This window comes from Thyridium curvatum, assembly GCF_004353045.1.
Source record: "Thyridium curvatum strain D216 chromosome Unknown NODE_59_length_275895_cov_82.984335, whole genome shotgun sequence".
Lineage (NCBI taxonomy): Eukaryota > Fungi > Ascomycota > Sordariomycetes > Thyridiales > Thyridiaceae > Thyridium > Thyridium curvatum.
This window is the reverse complement of record NW_022156814.1, coordinates 25,837-43,986: the sequence shown is the minus strand read 5'-3', so window position 1 is coordinate 43,986 and position 18,150 is coordinate 25,837. Positions and strand designations below refer to the sequence as shown.

The 18,150-nt window shown below is 59.8% G+C and overlaps 7 protein-coding genes across 7 annotated transcripts; 2 read left to right on the top strand and 5 right to left on the bottom strand.

Annotated features, from left to right (window-relative positions):
* Positions 1-674: 674 nt before the first annotated feature.
* E0L32_008694 (uncharacterized protein) lies at positions 675-1,763 on the top strand (the record flags this gene model as incomplete). The annotated part of the gene is made up of 3 exons (XM_031143577.1): positions 675-888; positions 959-1,337; positions 1,400-1,763. The coding sequence occupies 3 exons, from the start codon at positions 675-677 to the stop codon at positions 1,761-1,763; spliced, it is 957 nt and encodes a 318-aa protein (XP_030992000.1).
* Positions 1,764-2,654: 891 nt separating this feature from the next.
* E0L32_008693 (uncharacterized protein) lies at positions 2,655-3,469 on the top strand (the record flags this gene model as incomplete). The annotated part of the gene is made up of 3 exons (XM_031143576.1): positions 2,655-2,690; positions 2,902-3,329; positions 3,436-3,469. 3 exons carry the CDS (start codon positions 2,655-2,657, stop codon positions 3,467-3,469), a joined length of 498 nt encoding a protein of 165 aa, XP_030991999.1.
* Positions 3,470-4,678: 1,209 nt separating this feature from the next.
* Positions 4,679-6,029, bottom strand: E0L32_008692 (uncharacterized protein; the record flags this gene model as incomplete). Its single annotated transcript, XM_031143575.1, has 2 exons — positions 4,679-5,563; positions 5,670-6,029. 2 exons carry the CDS (start codon positions 6,027-6,029, stop codon positions 4,679-4,681), a joined length of 1,245 nt encoding a protein of 414 aa, XP_030991998.1.
* Positions 6,030-7,787: 1,758 nt separating this feature from the next.
* Positions 7,788-9,489, bottom strand: E0L32_008691 (uncharacterized protein; the record flags this gene model as incomplete). Its single annotated transcript, XM_031143574.1, has 2 exons — positions 7,788-7,915; positions 7,992-9,489. 2 exons carry the CDS (start codon positions 9,487-9,489, stop codon positions 7,788-7,790), a joined length of 1,626 nt encoding a protein of 541 aa, XP_030991997.1.
* Positions 9,490-11,824: 2,335 nt separating this feature from the next.
* Positions 11,825-13,175, bottom strand: E0L32_008690 (uncharacterized protein; the record flags this gene model as incomplete). Its single annotated transcript, XM_031143573.1, has 3 exons — positions 11,825-11,896; positions 11,988-13,001; positions 13,134-13,175. 3 exons carry the CDS (start codon positions 13,173-13,175, stop codon positions 11,825-11,827), a joined length of 1,128 nt encoding a protein of 375 aa, XP_030991996.1.
* A 923-nt stretch (positions 13,176-14,098) lies between these two features.
* On the bottom strand, positions 14,099-14,407 carry E0L32_008689 (uncharacterized protein; the record flags this gene model as incomplete). The annotated part of the gene is made up of 2 exons (XM_031143572.1): positions 14,099-14,283; positions 14,350-14,407. The coding sequence occupies 2 exons, from the start codon at positions 14,405-14,407 to the stop codon at positions 14,099-14,101; spliced, it is 243 nt and encodes an 80-aa protein (XP_030991995.1).
* A 1,156-nt stretch (positions 14,408-15,563) lies between these two features.
* On the bottom strand, positions 15,564-17,075 carry E0L32_008688 (uncharacterized protein; the record flags this gene model as incomplete). Its single annotated transcript, XM_031143571.1, has 1 exon — positions 15,564-17,075. One exon carries the CDS (start codon positions 17,073-17,075, stop codon positions 15,564-15,566), a length of 1,512 nt encoding a protein of 503 aa, XP_030991994.1.
* Positions 17,076-18,150: the final 1,075 nt, after the last annotated feature.

Below are 18,150 nucleotides of genomic sequence, written 5' to 3'. Positions count from 1 at the left end.
TGCTTGCATCATCTCTCATCGAACCTCTAGGTAGGTATTTAGCTCGCCCGCCACGCGGACCTTGGGGGAAACATCAAACTGCTCCATTGTATGCATGCACCGGGCCGCTAGCTACGCTCCTGCTGCGGCCAAGACTGACTGTGCTGGTGATAGAGCATGTAGGTAGCGAGGCAGAACTGAATGAGGGTGAAGACAAAGGAACTACAAGTACAGAGAAAGCAGACCAAGTCGCATCGAATGAATGATGCCTGTCCTTTCGATGCGCCAGTGTCCAATCACTGGGGAATCGCATAGAAAGCGAGCCCAGGAGCTCCAATTAAAGTGGTTGATCGATCCATTGTTTGTGCCTGTGGTTGATGTGGTAAGCCAGACTGCCAGGCTGCCAGGCTGCCAGCCAGGGTCACTCGCGCCAGACCCAAAAAGGCAGTGAGCCCAGGAGCTCCATGCCCCCAGACTGAAAAAAAAATCGACCCAGGATGGATTATCAAGCCGCTCTGGTGCACGTCCCCCCCCCAGACCTCTGAAGGCCAGGCCACTATTCTGCATCTGCTTTCTAATTCTCTCCTGGCAGCAGTCATCTGAAGCGGCGCCATCACCACCGCTTTCCCTTCTCTCCTTCCGTCTTTCTTTCCTTTCCTTTTCCCATCGCGATCGCGCATCTCTAGACAGCAGCCATGTACCGCACAGCCGCCCGGTCGCCGGCGCGCCTCCTGCGCTGCGCCGGCCAATCCGCTACTGCTGCCCGTGCCGGATCGTCCCGGAGGTTTCTCACCACCGCGCCCGCGGCCAAGAGGGGCACCTGGAAGGGCGCTGCTCTGCGATGGGGTCTGGCTGCCGGTGCTGTCTACTGGTACAGCACGAGCCCCATCTTCGCCGACGAGCCAGTCGGTATGTCTTGTTGTGGAAGCTCGATAACTGCACCTTCAGCGTGACTGACTCTGCTCTCCCACTCTCACAGCTAGCACGATCCCGGCGCCGCCCCAATTCTCCGACTCCGACATGCCCACCGTCGAAGCCGTTGTCGAGGAGAAGCGAAGACAGGCCGAGCTCAAGGCCCAGAAGTCGGCTCCTCCCCCGCCACCGGCACCCGAGACCTCGGAGCTGAGCGCCGCCATCGCCCAGGAGGAATTCGAACCCGGCCAGACCCCCGAGGAGCTCGAGGAGGAGGCCGGCCAGCAGGGCGCTTTCAACCCCGAGACGGGCGAGATCAACTGGGACTGCCCCTGCCTCGGCGGCATGGCCCACGGACCTTGCGGCGAGGAGTTCAAGGCCGCGTTCAGCTGCTTTGTGTACTCGACCGAGGAGGTCAAGGGCGTCGACTGCATTGACAAGTTCCAGTACGTGCCTTTCTTGATGATTGGACGCTAGGGGAATGCGCATCTAACACTTCCGACAACAGACACATGCAGGACTGCTTCAGGCAATACCCCGAGATTTACGGTTCAGAACTAGCCGACGACGAGGAAAGTGACGCTGCTGTGCCCATCGAGGGTGCGGCTGATGCCGAGCCTCCCAAGGACATGGACAAGGAGGCGGCGCCCGAGATCAGCGCAGCACTGAAGGGGTCTCAGGAGACTCAGGCACCCGTCGCCGAGTCCGCACAGCCGGAGGTGCCCCAAGCCGAGAGCGAACCTGAGGCCAAGCCTGCTAGCAAGATCATCGAGCAGGCCGCCGAGACCCCCGTCTCTGCCGAGGAGACCATGACACCGCGCAAGGCCTTTGACGCGACCGACGCCAACAACCACAACAAGACGCAGTCATGAACTCGGGGTCCTGGAGGTCTGGAACTGTACAACACAAGAGAAAAGTCAGGGGTAGACAAGGGATTACATATCTCCCTTTTAAAACGCAATTAGTGTAATTGTACTATATCTACGTGTATCATGAGATAGAAAGAGAGGAATTTAGACAACTCCATACTCTGTAAAACAGTCGTAGACTGAGTCATCTCAATGATGCTTGCGTGAGTAAAGTAGTTTCTCGGCCTCGAGGATGATCGTGGAAGAAGTACACTCAATTGCACCTCGATGTCAACGTCAGCAGGTGCATGCATGCACGTATTGACAAGCAAGCAATTGAGCACCCCTGTCGCTCACGGGTCTATTCTCAATGGGATCCAATTGCGCCGTGCTTCCATGTCGTAGCTCGGCTGTACCTGGTTTCCTACAAGTACTCCGTAGACTCGGGCTCTGGTCGCATGGGTTCGCGCGCGCACATGGAGCCGCATACGTCATGATGCGACCGGGGGCACTGTTTGGTGGAGCTGTGCGCTGTGCGCTGTGCGGTCGGGCGACTGAGGTCACCAAATAGCGCTGCAAGACGTCACGCCAGCAGAGCTCCCGGTTTTCTCCTCTTTTCCGTCTGCCTGTGAGCCTGCCCGTCATTTGATACTTTACTTCGACCATCTTCTTCCTCTTCTCCTCTTCTCACCACAGCAGCTTCGTATCCTTTCGAGCATTTTAAAGAGGATCATCTGCCAATCCGCGCCTCTCTCTCTCTCTCGACACTACTCCCACACTTCCAACACTTTCCATCCCCCCGCGCATCCCAAGAGTAAGTTCGACACTCGTCCCCTCGGCCCATGCACGCATGGCGCCACCACCTCTCGTTGCTCCGGGACTGATCGCATCGTCTGTACAGTGTCTTACGCCGAGATGGCGGCCAAGGGCCCTAAGCAGACTCCCGAGGAGGTGAGCATTTTCTCGCGATAGCATTCTTCTCCTCTCTCCCACACGCAGACTCCTCAGTCACGATGCGCACTCCACGCTCGGGTGGACCTGAGTCAAGCTCAGAGCTACCTGCCAAGCAACCTCAAAACACCCTCTCGCCCACCTTTACACAGCACCCCAAACCACCAGCACGATGAAAACTGACTGACAACTCTCTGCCCATTCACCCCAGGCCGCCGCCCCGCAGCCCCCGCAGATCGAGCACGAAGACGACTCGACGGCGAGCCTCATCGACGTCGACACCCAGTCCGTCCGCACCGTGCCCTCGGACTTCATGGAGCAGAGCGTCCAGACCGAGACGCAGGCCGACCGCATCGCGCGCGAGGAGGAGGCCCGCACCCGCGCCCGCGAGGCCAAGGACAAGGCCGCGGCCCGGGCCCGCCGCGCCGACGGCTGGCTGACGCGGCAGCTCGCGGCCATGAGCGACGGCGCCGTCAGCGCCCTCGCCGTCGCCAACTTTGCCGCCGTGCTCGGCCTCGGCTCCTTCCTCGGGTACAAGGCCTGGGGCCTGTACGAGCGCGGCCGCCTCGGCTGGAGGAGCGTCGGGCTGGGCGTCGGCATCCTGGGCGCCGTCGGCGTCGTCGAGGGCGTCTTTGGCAGGTACGTTTTTTTTCGGTGTATCCGGGTGTATCCGGGAATTTCTTTTCTTTTTCTTTTTTCTCTGAGAGAGAGAGAGAGAAGTCAGAGGCAGCTAACATGGAAGCAGCTATATCAACAAGAGCCGGAGCAAGAAGCACTGATCTGGGCACTGATCTCGACGACCAGGTGGCTTTCCTGATTTGATAACCTTTTTTTTTCCCCCAACTGTTATGGTTCCAGGCGTCTAGTCTTCTCATCCTGGCAGCAGGGCGCGGCGTAATTATGTGTTGATAGTTCCCCTCTTTTGTTGTTCTTTTTTCAGGTATCGAGCTAGGGAAAATCTCAAATGCGACCGACACATCATCGAAACGACATTACTGAGGGTATCTTGTGCCTTGTCTTGTTGGGGGGCTTTTATTGCCCCTTTCCGTATCCATCACTTTGAGACAGACAGGTCACACGGGTTCAGAGAGTGGACAGCCAGCTAGCTGGCCAGCCGGGTTTAGCAGTCAGAAAGGGAGATGACACAACGTCCCTCTTGCAGTCCATAACGTCTGTATTCCTCATAAACGCAACGTGCTTACAAGAAACTACCGTACCTGCATTGGTCGACTTGGGTTGACTAGAGAGCGAAAGCCCATCACTGCCATCAGATCCGGATAAGGGAAGCCGCCCCATTCTGTGCTCCCGGTCTTTTCATTGCCCGCTCCTCTTCTCACTCTCCCCGGCACAATGTTGCGATGAACTGAAAACAACAGCCCCGAACAAGGGGTTCCCAGTCCCATATCTCCCTCTCTCTCTCACACACATACACTCTCTCTCGTCCCATCTCGTTCATCAAACGCGGATGATAAAAAAAAATCGAAAATCGCAAAACAAAACTTCTGACCGAAGCGGCGAAGAAGAAAGCAAGCCACCGGTGAAGCAAAGAACGCCATGTCCCGCGCGCCCTGAATACATAAAAGTCGAGGTATCAAACAAGGACAAACAGAATAAACAACCTGGCCTCTCACGTTGAATAAAATCATGACATCCACCAGCAAGCAGAACAAAACACAACTCCCAAGTCGGAAGGGTCCTCGCGAATAAAAAAAGGGATCCCGGGTCGGCAGTCGAGATCGCGCGGAGGTACTTCCTCCGAGACCTACAACTCATACCCATGCCGAAATCGCCCTCGTCGTCGACAAGAAAGTGTGATCGAGTATCCTTCAAGATATGTACCCCGAAAAACGAGAAAAAAAGGCAGTAGAGCGACCCGACCACCAGAAGAGAAACGAAGATGAGTATTAAAATTTTTGTGTTGTTGATGCTTGAACCGCCACACCACACCACACCACGACAAAACGGCTCTCTCTGTCTCTCTGGGGTCTTTAGTTGCCCAGCCCCATGCGGCTGTGGGCCTCGCGCAGCCTCTTGATCCAGTGCTTGCGCAGGTGGACGGGCATCTTGCAGAACATGGCGGCCTTGTTGGCGTCGGTGAGCATCTTCTCGGCGATCTTGAGCTGCAGGTCCATGTCCTCGTCGGCAAAGTCGCGGAAGAAGATGTCCATGGCCTGCTCGGGCCACCGCGGCGGGGCGGCGGCGGCCTGCTGCTTGGCCAGCGCGTCGGCCAGCAGAGCGATGTTCTCGCCGCTGCCCTGGGCCCCTCCTCGTCCCCCCGCCGCCGCCGCTGCTGCCGGCGGCACCGAGCCGCCGGGCTGGGCGCCTTGCTGCTGCTGCTGCTGCTGCTGTGGCCCGTTCGCGTTGGACAGGTCGATGTATGCGTTCTGGGCCGCTCCCCGCCGCCGCTTGTCGGCGTGGCCGTGTGCGGCGCCGTTGGGCCCCATCCGCTTGCGTGACGTGGGGGCCTCCTCGTCGGGCGGCGTGAGGGCCGAGGTGGAGGCGATGGATCCTCTCGGGGGTATCGCGGTAGAGGTAGGCCGCTGCTGGCTCGCGGGCGCCGAGGTGGCAGACGGCGCTGCAGCCTTGGACGCGGCAGCAGCAGCCGCGGATCGAGGGAGCGCGGGTGGAGCGGGCATCGTCCCCGTGGCCGGCTGCGGCGCGGCTCCCTGGCCGCCGCCGTTCAAGAGGTCGAGGATGGCGGTGCCGGGCGTGTCGGCGTCGTTGGCCCCCGGCAGGGCGTCGGGCCCTTTCCGCCGCGGCTTCGTTATCCGCTTGGGGGCGCCGCCGGACCCGATCACGTCGGGGAAGAGGATTTCGTAGAACTCTTCGTGCTCAAAGGGCCGGCCCTTGAGAGACCGAGATAGTGGTTCTTTCTGTGGTTTGGTGAATGCACACGTCAGAATCTGTCCTTGCCTTAATACGGCAGAGTTTCTTTTCGTGCTCGAAAGAGAAACATCCCTAGATGATGACCTTGCCTACCTCGATATGCGATCTCCACGCATCGTCGCTCGCCGTCACGATCTTGGTGGCCGGGTTGTAGAGGAACTCGGGGTCCTCGACGAGGCCCCTCCACAGGCGGAACTTCTTGCGGGCGTTGTCGCTCTTGTTGATCAGGTGGCTCTTGTTGGGGTAGGCGCCGTGGCGCTCCTGGAGGGCCTGCATGGCGCGATCCCAGGCCTCCTGCTTGAAGGAGTGGTTGTCTTTGAGTCCGAGGTTGACGCTCTCGCAGAGGGAGCGGAAGAAGGTGGCCTCGTAGGCCGGGGTCCAGCTGAAGCGCGGGCCCTTGCGCTGGGCGCTGGAGCCGGCGCCGTCCTGGCCGGCGCGCTCGTCGTCAGACATGGTGGCAGAAACTCAATGTCGCCGGGGCCCGTAGGATTGAATGGGATGGGTCGAGGTCGGGGATGGAGGGGGAAGGGCGGGAAAAAAAAGGTGCGCAAATGCGCGCGCGCGGTCGGTGCAGGAAACAGGCAGGCCTTAGGGTAGCCGCCGAGAGGGTTCCACGGTCGGCGATGGCGACGGGAGGAGAAAGTTGTTGGTGCCGTTAGTCAGTTAGCGGTGGTGGTGGTGTGTGGTGTGTGGTGTGTGGTGTGTGGTGTCGCAATTCGGGGCGGGTATCTCGGTTGATCCAACGGGCTCCAGATGGCCGGTACCAAAAAGAGAAGAGAAGAAGAGAAGAGCTGGTGAGAATGAGAATGGAAATGCGATGGCCGAATCAATCCATCAATGCCGGTTCCCGATCGCCGTGTACTCGGGGAAGTGCCGGTTGTGGTAGTGGTGGTCGTGGTCGTGGTGAAAGGTGAGGGTGGTGAGGGTGGTGAGGGTGAGGGCGAGGGTGTGTGCGTGAATGTGGCTGTAGCTTTGCCTTGGGGGGGGAGCTGTGACGGGACGGGGGGTGCGTGATATTGGGTTCGAGATCGGCTGCGAGCCAGAGCCAGTGCCAGTGCCAGCGTGCCACCCAGGCTGGAGTGGAGGGTCTTTCTAGTGAGGCTGGTGGTATTTTCTAGCGAGACGACGGAGGCTGCGTGCGTGACTGGAGGGAAGAAAACGGGCGGGGGGACTCGAGGAGGAGGACCCTGAATGCCAGCCAGCCAATCCCGGTCCAAGCCAATCAATCCACTGGAGTGAAAGCAGGACGGGCAGCCGGAAGGAAAGGCGGGGCATTTCGTCCAACTACTTGCTTGTACCAAGAACATTGAAGAGGCTGGTGTGGGTGGGCAAAACCTGACTGCGCACGGCACTGGTGTGGCTGGCATCTGGCATCCATGGAAAGTGAATGGAGGGGACGAGAGAGCCAAGAGGGGACTTTCTGTTAGGGGTCCCACGGGTCTATTGGTTACGTACGGGGACCCGTCAAGCGCTACAAGAACAGGGGACCACCGCTAGCGCTGGAGGACCCTGCGCTAACAAGCCCGCGTGTGCAGCACGAGCCGGCGTGGCACGCGTGCGGGTTGGAGCTCGGGTGGACGCATGATTTCAGACCCAGGTTTGCGATCAATTTGGCAGAGACAGGTACTGTACTGTAGGCAGTAAAATAAGATTCCACTTTCCTTGCCTGGCTGGCTGTTCGAGACGATAGCCTGGTGCTCTCTTTGAGAGCGGATGGGACTGCTAGTGTAGTGAATCCCGAGGTGGAATGAACATCGGTCTCGCCGACGTAAGTACCTAAGCTACATGTACTTGGATCTACAGATACAGCGATACTGTCTTGTTTGCGACAGTCTATCGCCTTCACGGCCATACAAAGGCTTGGTAAAACCATTGATCCAGAGGAGAATCAAAGTCCTTGGGAGATTGTGCCATCATTTAGTCTTTGTGTGTCCAACAAACATCAAAAATCGTCCGAATTCACGTCACCACGTCAATCGATGCCGAGCTCTTCTTCCGTTCCAACAAAATCAAACCGCTCAGGGCCATGAGATTGCTTCTATGTACCTGTCTCGACAGATTGCAATATTTACAATGATTGCACACGCTGCTTGGGTGCTACGGGGAATGAATGCCAGAAGCGCAAAAGAAAAAAAATGCCATCCAAGTCTATCGGGACGACAATCCTTGCCGCACATGCAAGCTCAATCCCACCGCAGCCGGCCTCATGAATTAGACGGCATGGTCCGCGATGCCGAGCGTGTTGTTGCCGCCGTTGAAGGCAACAAACTGCGACTTGAAGAAGATGTCGCCAAAGATCATCAGCGACGAGGTCGTCGGCTGCAGGCCAGAGAAGCAGGCTGGTAATTCGTGTCAGTTAGCAAAATAGGGGCCGATATACGTTGGACGGTGCAACGCATGATAAAAACTACTCACTGTTTCCCTGCACGGGCGCAAAGACAATGTCGCTGCCCTTGACCTTGGCCATGACGCCGCCGACGTCGAGGAACAGGTCGGGCAGCTTGGCGTCGCACGGGACCGTGATGCCGCCCGCCTGCTGGCTGTTCTGCGCGCCCTGCACCTTGGAGAAGTAGCCCTCGACGATGGCCTTGTTGGCCAGGATGAGCGTCGTGCCCGTGTCGGCGATGGCCTGGCCCGCCGGGTCCGCCGCCTGCGCCTGCTGCGCGGTGCCGACGGCGAACGCCTTGCTCGAGAACTGCCAGAAGCCCTGGGTCGTGTTGATGGGCACAAAGTTCATGGCGCCCGTGAACTTGGCCGGGTCGATGCGGCCGAACTCGTAGGCGCCCGCGGCGCCGCGGCGCAGGTCCGCCGTGAAGAGCGGCTGCGCGAGCGAGGGCATGACGTTGTCGAAGAAGGTCTTTTGCTTCTGCGGCTTGACCGTGTTGAGCTTGCTGAAGGCCAGGCCGACGAGCCCGTTGTTGGCCGCGTCCTTGACGAAGGAGCCCGACACCGCCGTCGCCATCTCGATGGCCTGGGCCGTGACCGTCGCCCCGCCGATGTCGACCACGTCGGTGCCCACGTTGCCCGCCGCCCCGGACCCGTCGCCGTACGAGATGGTGAAGGACGCGCCCTGCATCTGCTTGAACGTCTTGGACTTGGCCGGGTCGAAGATGGTGTGGCCCGTCGCCGTCTTGGCCGACAGCTGCGTGTTGAACACCCACAGGTCCGACGAGCCCGTGTCAAAGTCCATGTTGAGCGTCTGCCCGCCGATGTTGACGGGCGACAGGTACTCGACGTCGTTCTTCTCGGGCGTCGCCGTCACCAGGCCCGTGCCCTTGGCCGCCGGCTGCGTCCCGTTGGCGGCGGCGCCCGTGGCAGCACCGGCCGCCGCGCCGCCTTTGCCCTTGCCCTTGCCCCGGTTGCCTCCCCGGTTGCCTGCGCCAGTGTTGGTCTGACCTCCCGTCGCCTGGCCGTTGCCGTTTGCCTGGCCGTTGCCGTTTGCCTGGCCGTTGCCGTTTGCCTGGCCGTTGCCGTTTGCCTGGCCATTACCGTTGGCATTGCCGTTTCCATTCGCGTTGCCGTTGCCGTTGCCGTTGCCCCTGCCGTTACCGTTACCGTTGCCATTCGCATTACCATTCCCGTTGGCATTGCCGTTCTGGTTTCCCTTGCCGGTCAGGGCGCCCAGCAGGGCCTCGAGGGTGCTGGCCAAGTCCCGGTCCTGGAGCTCGGCGTTCCGGGTCTGGAGGTCCTTCAAGTCCTGGGCGGCCACGGCGCTCGTCAGGGCCTCGGGCACCTTCATGTTGTACTTGCGGTAGGCCTTGAGGAGAGCCCTCGGCCCGTTGTGGCCCTGGAACGCCTCATTCCGTACTCTGTGGACCTTGAAGGACCTCTTCTGGATCCGCGAGGGGGCTGCGGAAGCGAGTGCGACCAGCAGCAGGGCCACCAGTAGCAACGCGCTGCGGAGGGACTGCATGGCGGTGAGGAAAAGAAAGAGAGAGGAAGGAAGAACGAAAGTAGAGGTGAATGAAGGAACAGACCAGGAAGCCACACCAGTTGGTTTCCACGGCCGAAGAAGAAGAAGAAGGATAAGGAGGGAGAGAGAGCAGAATAGAAGCAAGAGGCGACAAGAAGGGAAGGGAGGACAAAGAAAGTCAAGTGTTGAAAAGAGAAAGAGAAGAGAAAGGACAGGAACAAGTACTCAGTCCAAGATACCTTGTCAAGAAGAATAAGGAAAAAGGGGAGAGAGAGTGCCGAACTCCGCAAGACTTGACAACACCAAGAGGACGAAACAGCCTCCTTCCATAATCACAGGCACGGCGACCGGGTTGTGTGCCAAGACAGTGGATCATTGATCTCCAAGTAGATCTGCCGCGGGTCACTTACATGGCATGGGCACCAGCTCGTGGGCACCAAGGGGTACAGTCTTGACTACCATGGCGATGCAAGACAGTCCTCTCGAAGAGGTGAGATGCAGCGGCTATGGCGATTCTGATACTGTTAGCGCCTCCGGTAGTGAGCGGGCATGCGTCCTGTTAGTCCCCCTGCCCGTCTGCCGGGGTGTCTCCAGAAGGGGAGAGCTTGTCTGGCCATGGCATGGCCTCCAAGACGACTGATGCGGCAAATGTGTGGAGAATAGTCTGAGGGAAGAATCGAGGCATGCTTCGCGAGTGGTGCTCGAGAAGGCCAGAAGAGTGTGTGGTGTTTGATGATGGACAGGGGCTTTGTCCACCCGCAGGGCGACGACAGGCTGCGACAGGGGTCTGGGTAGGTATGAGAGGATGGGACAAGGGAGTTGGAGCCTCCTAGTTAGGTAGGCCGGACGGCCTGGCAAAGGAGGTGCAGCAGAAATAGCAAACAAAGACATTATGAGTAGCCACGGAGTACGTAGTCCTCATTGGGTACCAGGCCACGCAAGCGATACTAGAGCGGCTCCGTGGCCTGCATTTGCGGTCTTTGGGGGCCGTCGCTTGTTGCCGTCACTCATTGAAGACAGACTGCAGTGCAGGATGGAGAATCGGCATTGACTGCCATGTCGTTCTTCCAACGAGCATCGCCGAGGCTTGGCTCAACGTTGACGAAAGCTTGTCTGCCCCGAGCAGAGAGCTTGGCCGATGGAGTCCTGGAGTGATCGGATCGCCAAGTGATTTTGTTTCGGGCTTGGTATTCATCACGAAAGGATGATGAGGATCCGGGGGGGAATGCCCAGAGATGCTTCTTGGAAAGCTTGTGTGTGTGTGTGTGCTGGGCATCGAGGACACCAGCGAACTTGAAACAAAGGCACATGGAGGCGAACCAGGGGTTCGGAGGTATTGGTCTTCGGAAATTTCCACAGCCCTGGTGCCCTTTGCAGACAATACAAACCTGGAAGAGAGAGGGAGCGAGATTTGATAGGATCACTGTTAAGATCTCCCCCGTGCCGCTTATCATTTGATCTTGACGGCTGGGCGCTTCAGGCGTCAACAATGCCGACAATGCTGGCTGATGGGAGTCGCCAGCTTTGGATGAGGCCCTCTTGACATTCTTCGGCAGCTGTGGTCATCTTGTTCTCTTGCTTTGCGCTCCGTTCCTTTCCCTCCCTCAAAGTTCTCTCCCATTTGACTCTGTACAAGTACTTTCGTAGCCCGAGCTCTTGGAGAGAGAGGCCATTGATGCAGTGCCAGGCCAGGCCAGGCCAGGCCCTGCTCACGCTGGAGGCAGCCCGAGCCGAGGGGGATTGGTCCTTTCGTAGCGGGCTCGATTAGTGGACCCCCCAGCCCCCCATGCTGAAACAAAGGCGCTGAAACGGCACCAGGCGCTGAATGCAGCCCCGGACGGCCAATCATCTCCGGGTCAGGGCCACCTTGGTGAAACAACTCATTTGATCCATCGCTTTGGCCGGCTGGCGTGCCATCGCATGGAAATCAAGTCTTACGTGTGTGTTGACCTATTGAAGAACATCCCGCACAGTGACGAAGCTGAAGCTGACGACGATGTTTCCCTCCAGGGGGGTTCGGAAGCACGACCCGTGGTAAAGCCGAGTGAGAAACACTCGGGAGCCGGTGAGATACTACACCCATACATCACTGAATGCACACCAGATGCGAAACGGCCGGATGTGATGCTGTCTTGCTCCGAGAGAAACAAGTATCATTCGATGTTCTCATTGCTCGAGCGCTCGCCTCTCACTACGTATGCAATAGTCGTCATCGACGACGACAACAACAACAACACAACCTCACTCTCACCTAGTTGCAACGCCTTCGCTCATGCATCAGTCCAGATATGTACAACGGTCCACCGGCCAGCTCGTAAGCCGGGCCTGCAGCTCATCACGAGGCCGGAGCTTCGGTCGTCTTTGATGAATCCTCGCCGTCCAGCTTGATCACATACTTGCCCAAGATCTGTGAAGTATATTGCCCGTCAGTCAAACCGCAAACTACTTACTTACCCATAGACAAACATATCAAAAAGGGTAGGTAGTTGGAAACTCACCTTGCCGCGCACGACATTCTCCAGCAGCGTCGTCATGTCCTCCAGCCGGCCCCATTCCGTCCGGGGCGTGACGAGCCCCCGGCGCACAAACTCGAGCGCCTCGAGGATGTCGCGCCGCGTGCCCACGGCCGAGCCCTTGACCTGCCACCCGAAGGCGACGCACATGGCCGGGTGGAAGTGGACGAGGCGGTCCGCCGGCGGCAGGCCGACGCACATGAGCGTGCCGAAGGGCCCCAGCATGGAGAAGGCGGCCTGGTAGGCCGCGGCCGCGCCCGAGGTGACGATGACGGCGTCGACGCCCTCGGTGCCCGTCAGCCGCCTGACCTCGGGGCCCGGGTCCTCGCCCGCGGCCAGCGCCGTGATGTCGACAAAGTGCTCGGCGCCCTGCTCGAGGCAGAAGCGGCCCTTGTCGGCGCCGGCGTCGACGCCGACGACCCGGTACCCCATGGCGCGCGCGAACGCGACGGCCAGCGCGCCGACGCCGCCGCCGGCGCCCGACACGGCGATCCAGCGGCCCGGCACGACGCCGCAGCCCTTGATGGCCTTGTACGCCGTCACGCCGCCGCAGCACACGGGCGCGACGTGCTCGTCCGGCACGCCGTCGTAGGCCGCGGGGATGCGGCACAGGTACCGCGCCGGCACGACGGTGTACTCGGCAAACGTGCCGTCGACGACGCGGCCCGAGGTCACGCGCTCGGCGCAGCGCGTCTCGCCGTCCTGCGCGAGCGTCGTGCACCACCCGCAGGCGCCGCAGGCGTCGCGCGCCCAGCCGACGCCCACGCGCTGCCCGACCTGCACCGACGGGTCGATCGCGGGCACGCCGGATCCCAGCTCGACGACGCGGCCCACGCCCTCGTGGCCCAGGATCGTGCGCGTCTCGCCCAGCTCGCCTGACGCCAGGCCGTAGTCGGAGCCGCAGATGCTGGTCAGCGACAGGCGGACGAGGACTTCGTTGGGCCCGGGGACGGGCCGGGGCACGAGCTGGACGTTGAACTCGGGGTTCTTGCTGGGGGCCTAAGGGGCGGGGGAAGCACGAGTAAGTAAGTGTCAGGTCTTGTGCTGTAAATCAGAGGCTGTGTCTGTCTGAGAGTGAATGAGGGGGTAACTGGAGGTGTAAGTGAGGCCATATGAAGGGGGGTGACATACCACGAGAACCGCAGCCCTCTGGAGGTTCTCTTGTGCCGCCATGATCTATAGCTACTTCTCTATGTCTTGTCCTGCCGTGTACGAAGTCAATGCTATACTGGTGTGGTTCCAACCAAGCCGTGATCGAGACAACAGTTTTTAATTCAAGAGAGACATGATCAGTAGGCACGAGGGAGTCTCCGCCGACAGCAATGCCGTGCATGCAAGGGTCTGCGCATTTGAGAGCCACGAGCTACCCCGTACAGCAGCCCGTGTCCCGCGAGACGCATCATGCCGTGCAGTATTTCCCCGCACTGCTCTCCAAGATTGATCCAGACCTGGCTGCCGGCCGGTGGAGCTGTGCACAGCAGGGACCTAGGTAAAGAGCACCGCCTAGCTGATAGTCTGAGGCTGGGCTGGGATCTGGGTGCGGGGAAGCTGGGTGCGTGGCACGGTAGTAGTGCGTCGAGGACCGGCAGACGGTGTTGGACCCAAGACAGCTTCGGAACATCTTTCAGGAGGTTCATCCACGGGCCACGAGTCGCTGTGGTGGCGCGCACTTGGACGTACGTTTCTTTAGCTCGAGTGGTTTTGCGGGCCATCCGGGGCGAGAGAGAACTGCCGGAATCATCAACCCGATGCGGACTGCTTGCACATGTCACATTGAAGAATGGATTGTGAGAATAGACCGACAGGTATTTTGAAATTTGTTTGGTATTATGTATACTTTGTAATGGCTGACGGATCTCTCTCTAACTTTTCGTCCGTCCATCCCAAGCATCCGGCCCGGGTGGCTTGCCTTTGCTCACTCTGATGCATCAAGGCAGCACATGCTAATCGCTGAGAAACACCCCGAGCACCCCTCTTCCGCGATCAGATAGTAATAGGGTTACAAAAGAAAGGCCAATTGGTGAAAACTAAACGCCTTGACATGATGTTGTTGCTGTTGTGTGTTCGTGTTGTTTGACTAGTAGGCTACTGCTTCTTTATGAAGACTTGCCCTTCCAGCCGAGGACGTTGAGCACGTTCGTCCTGGGGTCGTACGAGGCGTCTTGGAAGACCTTGGCGCGGTTGGCCTCGCTCTGGGGGGTGTTGTAGGAGGAGAAGAAGCGGTCCATCTGGGATGACTCGTAGGAGAGACACCTGTGGACGTAGGCGACGACACCAGAGACTGGAGAGAAAGTGTTAGTGAAAGGGTGGATGTTGTATGTGTGGGGTGAATGAATGAATTGCTTACCGGCACCGACGACGACGAGGGTTGGGGCAGCCTTGGAGGCGACAACGCTCAGAGACATGATGATTGGTGGTTGGTTGGTTGGTTGTTTGTTTGTTTGAGTGATCGGATGTGACCAAAAATGTATAATTGCAGCAAATAGATGTGCAATTAATCAACTCTGTTATTGATGAGAAGGCGTTTTGTGCGTTTGAGATGCTCAAGATGATGATGCTTGTGATGCTGTTTCACAACAGGTTCTTGTCAACTCGGGAGGCGACAGACGGGACGGCATTTATATTGGGCGCTGTTGATAGCAAACCCGGGCGATGGGACGGCCATGATGGGCAACTGGAGGGCAATCCGAGAGCGATGATGCTGCGGTTGTTCGAGTTGGGCGGCGGGTTGGCCCAGAAGTCGGCCAAAGTTGCGTGTTGTCGTGCGGTGGCCGAGTCGACAGTCGTGTGATTTTGGCCGAGGGTGGTGCCGCCCGGTCAGCTTCTGGAATCCAGGCGTGGTGCTGTGCCAGGCTGGTCCAGCACTTGGGATCAGCTCTGCGTGAGTCGAGTGTGTGTGTGTCTTTCTCTGCTGGGCTGCCCTTTTCAGCGGCCATCCATCGTACCACTTTCCACCACCTTGGCTCGACTCTTTTCCGGATCGGGCGAAATCGGGCGGGGGGCCTTCACACACTCTTCTCTCCCATCTCCACCGTTTTCTACTCTTCCTCTTCGCCAGTCCACCCATTCGAACCCTTACCCAGCCAGCCAGCCCATCCCGAGTGCCTGGACTGGGCCGGCTGGCCTGTCAGAACGAACGACGGATCAGGAACGAGGACCCAAAGCTGGCACCTAATTTCACCATCACCTGACAGACGGAGCCACCACCGTCTGTTCTTACACCATGCAACGCATCGCACATCGCCGCTTCTTGGGATTCGTCCCGTTTCATTCACTCTGCCGCCCAGCATGAACAGTGTGGGGAAATGGAACCGTTGCCTCACACAGCTGACAGCTGACAGCTGACAGCAAGGGGAAACCCGGGCTTGAGTGACACTCTACCTATCGTCAAATGGCATTCTTGTTATTAGTCAAAAGCTTCCATGGGTATCAGCCGTGATATGTGCCCAACTATGGCGTCATACTCTTGCCATGTTCCAGCGGGACCACCCGAACTGCACGAACTCCCTCCTGTCCAGTGTGTCTTTCCATCCATCCATCCCATGCATGCATGTGACCGGCTCATAGCCGCAGCCGGCTCCGGACAGCCATGCCAATCTTGATGACCACCAGGTAGAAGGCGATGAGCGCCCAGAAGAAGATAATGACCCCCATCCCGCCCAGCACCCGCAGGTCCGCTATCCTGCCGGCCAGGCGGTCCCGCACCCGGAACCCGGACCGCCACACGCCGCCCGACTCGCTGTCCCTCAGCTGCGGCGCCGAGACGACCTCCTTCTCGCGCGCCTCGATCGCGTCGGCCATGGCCCAGGCGACCTTGTTGTTGATCTTGTCCCACGTCGCCTCGCACGCCTGCCTCCTGGCCTCGGCGCTCATCCTCCGCCGCAGGTCGCCGTCCTTGGCCAGCACGAGCACCTTGTCCACAAAGGCCTGCAGGTCCCCCGGCGGCACGAGGAAGCCCGACTCGCCGTGCCGCACAATGTCGCTCGGCCCGCCCTCGTCCCGCGCCACGACGGGCACCCCGCTGGCCAGCGACTCGAGCACCACGAGCCCGAACGTCTCGGTCACGGAGCAGTGCAGGAAGACGTCGCCCGCCGCGTAGCTCTCGGCCAGCGCCTCGCCGAGCTTGAAGCCCGCGAAGAGGACCTTGCCCTTCCTCTGCAGGCCCGCGAACATGCCGTGCACCTCGGCCTCGACCTCCTTCCTGCGGTTCCCGCCCACGATGTACAGCTTGAAGTCCAGGCCGCGGCGGTCCAGCTCGTCGGCGGCCGCGGCCAGGAAGTCGAAGCCCTTCTCGCCCGCGATCCGCGACACGCAGACCAATATGATCTCGCCGCGGGGCGCGATCTGCCTGCGCAGCGCCTCGCTGCGCCGCGAAGGGTTGAACAGCTCGGCGTTGACGCCGCGCTGCAGCAGGCGCATCTTGTCGGCCGGCACGCCCGTCCGCTCGAGGTACCGGCGCACGAACCGGCTCGGGTAGAACATGGTGCTGACGAGCGGGTGCCGGAAGAGGAAGCCCTCGACGCGGGCGAAGACGAAGGACGCGAAGGCGCCCAGCGGCGGCGGCAGCAGGATGGCGCAGTAGGCGCCCAGGTCGGTCTGGAAGTTGCAGATGACGGGCGGGCGGGCGCGCCGCGGCGGCGACTGCTGCCGCAGCTGCAGGAGCACCTGGAAGCCCAGGGAGGCCGGGCTGGCGACGTAGATGAGGTCCGGGGCGCCGCCGAAGGTGCGCGCGTAGAGCGTCGAGAGGCGCAGCGGGTAGACGATGGAGAGCTCCGGGTTGAAGGGCACGGGGAAGCCGCGCACGCGCACCTCGCCGACGTTCTTGCTGTCGCCCTTGCCGTCGTCGGCGGTGGCGACGGGGACGAACGTGTTGATCTTGGTGCTGTTGTGCGGCGCAACGACGGCGACCTTGGCCCCGTGCTCGCGCAGGTGGTTGACGAGCATCAGCGTGGTGCGCGACACGCCGTTGACGGGGCCGAAGGACTCGGTGCAGAGGAGGATGCGCCGCCCGCGCAGGGACGGGGGGAACATGGAGAGATCATGGGCGATCTCGCCTGGGTTTGCCGTGGCCATTGTCCGGAACTGCTGGAGCTTCGTGTCCGGTCACGAGAGGTAACTGAAGGCTGGCAGGTTAGGTAGGTCGGCGCTGACGATGCAATGCCTGGAAAGGCCGTGACGGTGAGATCGTAACACGCCACACAATGGACTTGAACTGGCCAGGGAAGATACCCTGCTGCCACAATTGCAGTCCAGACAACTTAGATGATAGAATGCCAAGGTAGGTCTGAAAAGAATAGACTCGTCACAAGAAGGGATCCTTCCTACCTTGGTCCCTTCAAGAATAGCAGTAGACCCGGCTCAAGCCCTCCACATCTCAGAGGATGAGCGGGGCAGATGGACAAGAGATAGCACCGAGGGACCTGGAGATGATGCACTCTGGGCCTTTACTTGGCTAGCAAGCTGCTCACAAGCGCGAAAAGACAGCTCGCGATTGGGTACGGGGACCTGCGACCGCAAGAGACCGGGTGGATGGTGAGTCCTCTGGTAGACTGACTGGTCGGGGATAGCTTCACACACACACACCCAACACACACGCACACACTTGCAGACATGCCCTGCACGCGGGGCAGCAGGACAGAGACCCCGCTCACGCGCGCAGAGATACCATCGATGATGTCTTCAACAACGGCTTAAACTCGGTAAAAGGCAAGCCGTCCGTGTGCCCGACTGTCTGATGCGCTCTAGCTGCACTCAACAAAACCCCCATGATGTCGGATCTTCAGCATCAGAGAGGAATCAATCTCTCTTGAGGCGGCCAATAGGGATGCGAGAAGCCTTCACATTGGCGAATACTGGCCGTGGCCTGGCTCCCTTGGGGGCAGGCCTAGCTGCAAGGCTCATAAAGAGCGGTCGGGCTTAGTGGGATCCAGCAAGAAGAGACGCGGTACCCGGCCAGCATTCCATGACATTCCGGTCTCTCTCGCTTGAGGCTGATAGATTGGCATTGATCGAAGCACAAGGACAAGGACAAGGGGGGACAGACCGCGAACCAGCAAGTCCCTTGGTGCAGCAGATGCGACGCGACATGACTAGGGGACCGCCACTGCGCTGCAACCGGCCGCTAGACGAGGCCCGGCGAATGGGCGTC